This window comes from Phaseolus vulgaris, chromosome 3 (genome assembly GCF_051622355.1).
Source record: "Phaseolus vulgaris cultivar YP4 chromosome 3, ASM5162235v1, whole genome shotgun sequence".
NCBI lineage: Eukaryota > Viridiplantae > Streptophyta > Magnoliopsida > Fabales > Fabaceae > Phaseolus > Phaseolus vulgaris.
The window spans coordinates 50,911,046-50,920,317 of NC_143500.1; the positions used below are offsets into that span (position 1 = coordinate 50,911,046).

The following is a 9,272-nucleotide window of genomic DNA, read 5'->3' on the forward strand; positions in this document are numbered from 1 at the left end:
CGTTGACAACCCATAAATACTATAAAATCTTAAATATAAATATTGAATATCACTATTATTCAAATTTTAATTATTAATATTTTACAATAAACTCGTAACATATCAAAATTTTATCTTATCCTTCAATCACAAAATTATGTATGGTAAATTTATTGACATTTACAATAGTTATCTTTAAAGTCATACCAAATTATTTCAAATTGAGCAAGGGTGTAAAATTCTTTAAAACCAACAATGTATAAAAATTAAATTATTTTCATTATTATTGGTATATATCATAGGTTGTTTAACATTATCAAAATCTGCAAAGAATGTTAACTGAAAATTCAGTATTTACACGAGAAAACAAGTTATAAACTGACCATAAAAATATTTACTTAGTTATCTAATCTTAAATCACCATATATGACAATTTTATTGAAATTTTATGATAACTACCTCAAAATTCATTCTCGTGCAAATTTGGTGTAATGTTTTCTATATTAATAATGCATTGACATTAAGAACTCTTTAAAGAAATCAAAACATTTGTTAGTGAGGAATTCTGGAAACATATATTACAGAAATCATTAAACTTCATATAACTTAATTTTAGACGACCACGATATAACAAATAGAGCAAATTCCAGAATCAACAACCGATTCAAGGGAAGGATACTACAGGCTGAACGGCTAAATTTTCAGCTGCATGCCACCATAATTAACAATCAACAACTCGGCAGATGATGATCAAATTGTGGTGATGCATCTCATTCGCAGGCTGGTTTAGTGTCAAAGCTACTCAAGCAGATGGCAAACGCTTGAAAGGTAGAGAGTGGATAACGGTAATCCATGGTGAATATGTCTTTTCCAATCTTTCCAAACTGCAGGATTACCTTGTCTTGCTCCTCAGCAGAAATGTTATGTGACGGATCAACAGCAGCTACAAGCTGAAAGTTCTTAACAGAAGCCACAGACACACGACCTTTGAAGTTTAGGCACCAGCACTGTAGCTGCTCATGCCATCTTGGAGCCTTGTTTTTCAGTGCTAATTGCTCAGTTGAGACTTGGCTCGATATTGGTGGCTCTGATAAGCTTGCAGAGTTTAAATCGGGGACTGGAACTTTTTCTTTCGCTGCTGGTGATGGAGAAAAAGGTTCATCAAATATTTGAGGGAAAGAAGTTGGAGTTGGGGCGTTGCCCCCTTCCTGAATTGCTGAGACGGGTATAGAGTTCATGACGCAATGCATTCTTCTTGGCCCTCTAGTGCAAAGGACATTCAGCTCGTAGGAAACTGTGCTAACAAGGTAGCTACAAGCTGGAACTCTTGGTGACACCTGCTTAGAATGAAATCTCCTATTAGATTGACAATTTGGTTGAATTGCAGCATCACGGGGAGGTTGACTGTCATATATGGTGAACTTGGTACCCAAAAAATTAGACCTGCCAAGAGTACATTATCAAGTATCAGCAAAGATGATAAGAGGCAAGGTGAAAATTGAAAAGGTAAGGTTTCTATCGACCAAAAACTTGCCTCAGTTTACCAACATATTTATTGCTGGCTCGAGAAAAATCATCTGTGGCCAAGGATATGACAAAATCAGTGCCTGTTGCCCTTCTTATCCTTTTGGCCGCTAATAACAACTTGTTATTGTCATTCTCTGCTGTACAATTAAAGCCAGAACAAGCTTCTCAAATAGAATATCAAGAACTAATTCTCTATCAAACTTTAGTAAGATGGATCGACAAGCAGATCATGAAGGGAGGAAAACAAAGCAAAATTTGGCTTTTGTACTTTGACTGCATCAAAAGGTTTAAGTTCATTTCTATCTTATTCAAGCACCATTTAAGTTATACATATAGATAAGATTTTATGTCAAGCAAAGTGCATTCTGCCACATGGAAGGTTTCAGCAATGAAATAACTTACATGGAACCAGGCCAAAGTACAACAGATATGTAGAACTTTCTTTGCTCCTCCTGATAAAGCACTGTATTGGAGAATCACGTGGACCGGGCTATCCATACACATAAAAGGAAAAGAACGTAAGAAACATAATAGAGTAGGGCAGAAAAAGGGTGAAGAATTTATTACCTGCTTCAATGAAATAGGAAATGTGATCCTTCCACATTGTTCAGGAGTCTTGACAATCTCTTTTGTAATAGACCTCCATGATTTACATACAGAAGCACAGAAGACAACAACAGCACGGGCAGGCCAAGATGTTTCACTCTCTTCAACCCTCTGGATTATGTCAAAAAGCAATTCTTCTGGAAGATTTGCCCATTGTCCCTGTTGAATAAATTCAAATGTAGTTGCAATAACATCTGGAGCAATATGTGACTTTGTACGACTGAGTCGAAGCTTGCTTTCTGCACCCCGCTTAGACGTGCTTCCTGTTCCATCTCTCATCTCCTTGAGTTCACGGACTATGCTTCTCAACATGTTCTCACGGCTTACCAATCCTCTTCACAATACAAAACCATGCCAATCCAAACAAAATTAAAATGCTTCTACATTCCATTCTAACATGCCTTAATATATTCCACTGAAGTTTTCTCATACCAACAATAATTGAAAAGCCAAAGACTGATAAAGAAACTAACGTGAAACAAGCCAATTCTATGGGAATGCTCACAAATCAAGAAAACCCAAATTGTAACAATGAACAAACCAAGAATTTCCAGAAACAAGAAAAGAACCAGGAAATAGAGCAAACACGAGATATAACATGGTTTGATTAGAGTGTTCACAAACTTCAATCTACATCTACACAAAAACCAAACTATCAACAAGAACACGTTATCTCTCATAGAGTTAAAGAGACTTCTCTCAATGAGTTACAGAAAACATCAGGTATGTAATCTCACAAATACACTTGAATACACTGTTATTAACCATAGCAAGGATATATGAATATACAAGGCTTAACAATATAACATACTAACTGATTTGTAAATGAAATCAGTTACATAACAGCTGGAGAACAAACAGACACTGAGCAGACATAAACACCCGGTATAGATGATGATACTGAAACAAGGTACGGACTAAAGCTTCGGTCATAAAGATAAACTCTCCAGTTGATAGAATAGACAAGTGATATGACAATACAAGAGATAGATGCAGCTTGTTGACTGGGCAAAAACCAACAAATCTCCACCTTGGTTCATGAACAAACTTCTCTAACACTAGACAAAGAACATCTACAAGCCCAGAACAACAGTCAATCTCCCATCAACCCTAAACAATGATAGAACTTACTGTTTGGAAGCATTTTTTGTAATCATAACAGAGGAATTATGATTTGTTGAAATATTCTTCACCTTCACAGAATCTCTGCCAATCTCCTCTCTTACAAAATGCAACTTAATGTCGATATGCTTGGTTCTCTCATGACTAAGTTCCTTAATAGCTTTTATCACGATGCACTATGGTAATTTGATTGTGCATTCTCAGCTCTTCAGCAAAACCAGAGCCACAGCTTCCTTCACAACTTCTATTGTGGCCATATATTCAACTTCAATGGTAGACAAAACCACAATCTTCTATAAACCTGCCTTCCAACTAATAGCAATACCATAACCTGTGAGAGATTTCCCAGTACCTAGACATCCAACATAATTTGAGTTTACAAATCCTTCAAAAGTTGTTCTACCAGTATCTCTAGTTCAACTATAAACTAAAACTTTGCCAAGAGACCCCTTCACATGCCTCAGGATCCACTTAAGAGTCTGCCAAATTTCTCACCCAAAATTTTACATAAATTTGCTCATAATACTCATAAAATAAGCAAATATCAAATCAAGTGCAAACCATTGCATACATCATAGACCAACAATGTTTGCATATGAAATTGTATCTATATAACCACACTCTTCAAGATATTGTTTACAACTTAGCTTAAAATGCCAGCTAAAGGTGAAGAAACAAGTTTCAAGTTTGTCATTCCAAACTTATCACAAGCTTTCTTAAGGTAGCTCTCCAAGACAGGTATAATGGATTCTTCTTTTTGTCTCTCATGATCTCAATCCACAAGTTCTTTTTTTGTCTTCCCGAATTCTTCTTCTCAAACACTAATCAACTCATTCTTCACCTTCTCAACTTCAAACTTACTATTGCTTGCTATGAAAATGTCATCAACATAGAGCAACAATATTACAGAGTGATTGTCAAGTAAGAATTTGAAATAAACACACTTATCAAACTTGCTTCTCACGAAACCATTTGAGTCATAAACTCATAAAACCATTTGTTTGTCTTTACCTTTTACCTCAAACCCTTATGGTTGCTTCAAAAAAATGGTTTCCTACATATTTCCATACAAGAGGGCAATCTAGACATCTATTTGCTCCAATTCAAGATCAAACTCAGAAAATAAGAGGATTTGCATGGATATATGCTTTACTATGAGGGAGAGCACATCACTAAAATCAAACCCCTCCTTTTGTGTAAAACCTCTGGCAACCAATCTTGCTTTAAATCTTCCTTGGTCAATTCCTTAAATTTCATCATTTTGTTTGAAAATCCATTTACAACAAATCAATCTAGCACCAACAAGTCTCCTTATCAAACTCCAATTATGATTATGATGATGTTACTTCATCACTTCATTCATGTCAATCAATCATTCCTTCTTCTCCTTACTTGCTACCACGAGAAAACACAATTAAATTTGCATATCCATGTCCTTCCTTGTGTTATATTGTAACCATCTTCAACTTGGTGCTTTTTAGTAAGATATTCTTCACACTCCTCGTGGTATGTTTAAAGAAAATAAGAGAAACATCTTGGCACCACCTCAATCAGAGTTGGATTTCCAAATCCCAGCATCTCGACTGTCAACAAACTCAAACCTTTTACTTATAAGCCATCACAATCTCATTGAAAATAACATCATGAATGATCATAGACACCATAATTTGTATGCCTTCACCCCTTCAAGATATCCTAGAAACATGCATTTACCAGTTCTTGAATCTCAACATAGAAAACCTTTGATCAAAGTTACTTTATGAATCTTAGCATCTTGGTCGCCAACAAACTCAAAAACCTTTTATTTATAAGCCATCACAATCTCATTGAAAGTAACATTACAGTTGATCATACACTTCTTGAATCTTAGCTCAAGACACCATAATTTGTATGCCTTAACCTCTCCAAGATATCCAAGAAACATGCATTTACCAGTTTATCTTGCTTAATATGAGCATAAGCAACAAAACCAAAGATTATCATATTTTTTAATGGTTAGGAAGATGACCTATCCAAATTTCCACAAGATCTTTCTCTCTAAAACAGTTGAAGGACATATATTAATCAAGTAGGCAACAATGCACTTGCTTTAACATACAACTTACTCTTCCAAAGTGGTCATATCAAAATCTTTCTAGTAGGGCATGTAGTTGAGGAGTTCCAAACACAGTTCTATGTCATGTTATACCATTTTATTTACAAAATTTATTGAATAACTTTGAACAAAATTCAAGATATTAGTTGTTCTAAATCTCTTTACTATTCTCCCTGTCTCATTCTACACTAGATGCTTCCAAATCTTGAAATTCTCAAAAGCTTCATCCTTGGTCTTCTAAAAATATATTCATAATTTCCTTGAGTATTAATAGGAAATACCTTGACTCGGAGTGTGATAGAGTTCTTGATGGTACACAGAGATTAGCATGAACATATTCAAAGAGTCTCTTTTGTTCTTTGTTGTCCTGTATTGAATTTGACCTTATAGGATTTACCACAGATGTGGTATTCACAAAACTTCAACTTCTCATGTTTCTCATATGCAAACAACACTTGCTTTAGTAATTCAACAAAACCTCTTTAACTCATATGACCTAACCTTGAGTGCCATAACTATATTCTTGACAATTCTTTCTCAGCAACAACAGACACAAAACCAATTTATAACCCTCCAAGGAATACAAGTCATTTTTTCCTCGCACCCTTCACAACAATCATAGATCCTTGCATCACCTGTAGCACTCCTCTATCACCTTTGACCAAATCCCTTCTTTCCCAGTTTGCCAAGGGATATTAGATTTCTTTTCAAGTCAGGTACATGCCTAACTTCATGCAGATCTTTTATGTTCCATCATATAGTCTAAATCTTATAACTCCAATACTAGTAATCTTGAATGACTTGTTATCTCCAAGAAGAACAAATTCTTCAAAAGAAGATCTACTCTGCATTGATAGCACTACTAGGCACACAGTAAGGGCACCTAGTGACTTATACCTATCTTCTACTATAGTTACATGTCTAAAGCCTTGAGGCTTCTTCTGCTTCAGAGTTCCCTTTTGCCTTCCATGGAAATTTTTCTAGGGTGGCCTTCCATTTCAGAATGGTGTCTTTCTTTTTTCTTTCCTTATTGTTCTTCTGCTAAGAATCAACCCTTCACCCCTTTCAAATGACTTTGACTTTGTTCTTTCATTTCTTTTCTTGAAACTAAATGCTAATTGAAACTTCATCAAGAGAGACAAACTTTCTTCCCTACAACAAAGTTGCCTTAAAATGAATACGCCTCTTTCGCAATTAATACAAAAGATTCACAGTATGATCTTCATCTTTAATCTCAACATCAATGTCTTGAAGATTTAGAATCAACTTATTAAATTCATCCAATTGCTTATCAATGGGATGTTCATTATGCATCTTGAATGAACACAAAGCTTGTTTCAGGTACAAATGGTTTACCAAATATTTCGCCATATACAAGCTTCCAAGTTTAGTCCAAATCCATGCAACAATCTTCTCTTTCGACCCTTGTCTCAACACTTTGTCACCAAGACTAAAACAATTAAACTGTGAACCTTCCTAACAATGTTTTCTTGTCTTTCTCAGCCATAGTGGCATCATTCTTGGATTCACCATCAAGCGCTTCTAAAAAGCCCTGCTGAACAATAAATTATCTTATCTTCAATCGTCATAATCCGAAATCATTACTCCAATGAATTTCTCAACATCATATGTTGCAATACCCATAGAGGTTTATCATTCCACACTCACTGCAAAAATTTGTTGTAACAACAAACAAACCAAGAACTTCAAGAAACAAGAAAAGAACCAAAGCACGCATAAGATATAACATGGTCGGATTAGAGAGTTAACAAATTCCAATCTACATCCATGGGAAAACCACACTATCAACAAGAACAAGTTCTCTCTCAAAGAGTTATGGAGAATTATCTCTTAAGAGTTACAAAATACTCTCTCAGTGAGTTACAGTATGTAATCTCACAAATACACTCTCATAAACTGTTATGTAACCATAGCGAGGATATATGACTATTTACAAGGCTTAACAACATAACATGCTAACTGATCTGTAACAGAAATCAGTTACGAAACAGCTAGAGAATGTACAGACGCTAAGTAGACTCAAACACCCAGTATAGTTGATGATACTAAAACACAGTAAGATGAAAGCTGTGGTCAAACAGATAAACTCACCAAAAGATAGAACAAACAGACAATACAGTGATACTAGAGACAAAAGATACAATTTTTGACTGAGCTAAAAAAACAACAGAAACAATGACACATTTGTGCATACATATGCTTTCGTGTAAGTACCTTTTAACCTCACAAAGTTTGACAGAGAAACTTATCAAAGTCAAGATAAGTTTTTTTTTTAATTTATTAGTCCACCTTAGTATCAATAAGTACTAAATATGGGTCTTGTTAAGATAAACTTCTTCATAAACATGTAAAAAAAGTAAGAAAAAGGTCAAATAAATTGAACTTCTTTTATAAGCTAAAATCAACTTAGGCATTTAACTTTGTCCAAAAGCTAAGGTACACCGGTTAATTTTAACTTAAAGAGATTTAAGTTCATGTTCCCTTTCCCTATAAGTATTTATACTAAAGGTTATACAAATAAGGACTAAGAAGTTTACCTAAATTAATAATCATCTCGTTCCTGCATAACATACATACATCGCATGTAGACATGGCTCTATATTCAATGCTTGCAGCTTCAAGACAACAACTAGAAACAAGCCAGCCCCAAAATTAACTAATATTGGGTCATAATCAAAATAATTTAATAATATCATAAAGATTTGTGCTTTATTACTGACAAGGTAATATGTACAAAACAAAAAAATATTGCACTAAAATGTCAAAAATAAAACTCATCCAGTCCTTACAAAATGCAAACACGTTCTGTCTTTGAAATCAACTTAATGAAGCGAGAATCTATAATTTTACCAAAAATAACAATAATAATAAATAAATAAATAAAACGAAGTCAGAGCATCGATCTAAGAAGAAAAGCATGAAAATTCCTATCAATCAAGCAGAGAGACTTTGGAACGTTGTGAGCAAAAGTGTGAGAGAAAATAAGGAAGCTTCTAGAATACTGATCCAGAAACAGTAAAAACAGATAAGCACAAGTCACCCGAAATGAAGAAGCAGAGAACAGTGTTCTCTGATTTGGTATGGAAAGTAAAAGAAAAGAGGAGTAGTACCCATGTCTTACTCCCACGCCACTATCAATCGCCGGCCACCGCTACCGCCACCGCGGGTCCAAAATAAGGTCGCAATATCGTGTGGTTTGAATCGGATGCACATTATCTTTCCACCATTTTTTAAATTATTTTTTGGTGGAAAAAGTGAAGCATGATTTATTTATTGGATAAAATCTAGTGCAGGAATCTCTACTGTTCATAAGCTGTGCCTTCGTACACGTGGCCCTCTTCTTGGCCTGGTTACTCCCTTAATAAGCCATTTACACTGTAATATAGTGTTATTTTTAATTATTATTTTTCAAATAATAATTTAGATTTAAAAGTGTAGAGAAGAATAAGATAAAACAAAAAAAAATTAAAATACCTATTGTTAAACAAATTTTTAAAACACACTTTCATTATAAAGTGTCCGCTAAAAACAATCAATGAAAATAGTTATTATAATTTATGTGTGAAAAAATAAATTAAATAAATAATGTCTTTCTACCAGTCAGGACGATAGAAGTGTGCACTTTAGATAACTTAAATAAATAATAAACATGGTTCCACTTGGAAAATAAACGGTTATAACTTTCACTGAATAAGTCAAATACATTCTCTGGAGCACTCCCTTTATATCAGAAAGTCACCAAGCACGACCTGAGACCACGAGGCATGTCTCTAATAATCGGTTACTTGACCCACACGGCCAAGACCCAAGTCAACATACAAAAAGGAATTTCTGAAAGGGGAAAAGGGTACGCTTTTCATACTATCAGAGAACTCTCACTTGAGCATTGTCGCTGACTTGAGCGTCGGAGTGCAATTGCAGG

At 34.7% G+C, this 9,272-nt stretch overlaps 1 protein-coding gene across 3 annotated transcripts; it reads right to left on the bottom strand.

The window, feature by feature from the left end:
• Positions 1-461: 461 nt before the first annotated feature.
• Positions 462-8,629, bottom strand: LOC137808399 (tubby-like F-box protein 2). Of its 3 annotated transcripts, none has more exons than XM_090299750.1 (6): positions 8,461-8,582; positions 6,686-6,884; positions 2,074-2,446; positions 1,909-1,996; positions 1,514-1,643; positions 462-1,422 (listed from the first exon to the last, which is right to left on the bottom strand). In XM_090299750.1, exons 3-6 carry the CDS (start codon positions 2,422-2,424, stop codon positions 750-752), a joined length of 1,242 nt encoding a protein of 413 aa, XP_090155876.1. In that variant the 5' UTR covers positions 2,425-2,446; positions 6,686-6,884; positions 8,461-8,582; the 3' UTR covers positions 462-749. The 3 variants fall into 3 exon arrangements, with proteins under 3 accessions (XP_090155876.1, XP_068465579.1, XP_068465578.1); XM_068609478.2 differs by lacking the exon at positions 6,686-6,884 and adding an exon at positions 7,888-7,979; XM_068609477.1 differs by lacking the exon at positions 6,686-6,884 and having other exon boundaries at positions 8,461-8,629.
• Positions 8,630-9,272: the final 643 nt, after the last annotated feature.

What these genes read in the sequence shown, in the direction of transcription:
- LOC137808399 (XM_068609477.1), bottom strand. Translation starts at nt 2,424, where the DNA reads ATGTTGAGAAGCATAGTCCGTGAACTCAAGGAGATGAGAGATGGAACA. An exon ending in GTACTTTGGCCTGGTTCCAT is followed by an intron (nt 1,644 to 1,908) that starts GTAAGTTATTTC and finishes TTAATTGTACAG; the next exon opens with CAGAGAATGACAATAACAAG. An exon ending in AAATATGTTGGTAAACTGAG is followed by an intron (nt 1,423 to 1,513) that starts GCAAGTTTTTGG and finishes TACTCTTGGCAG; the next exon opens with GTCTAATTTTTTGGGTACCA.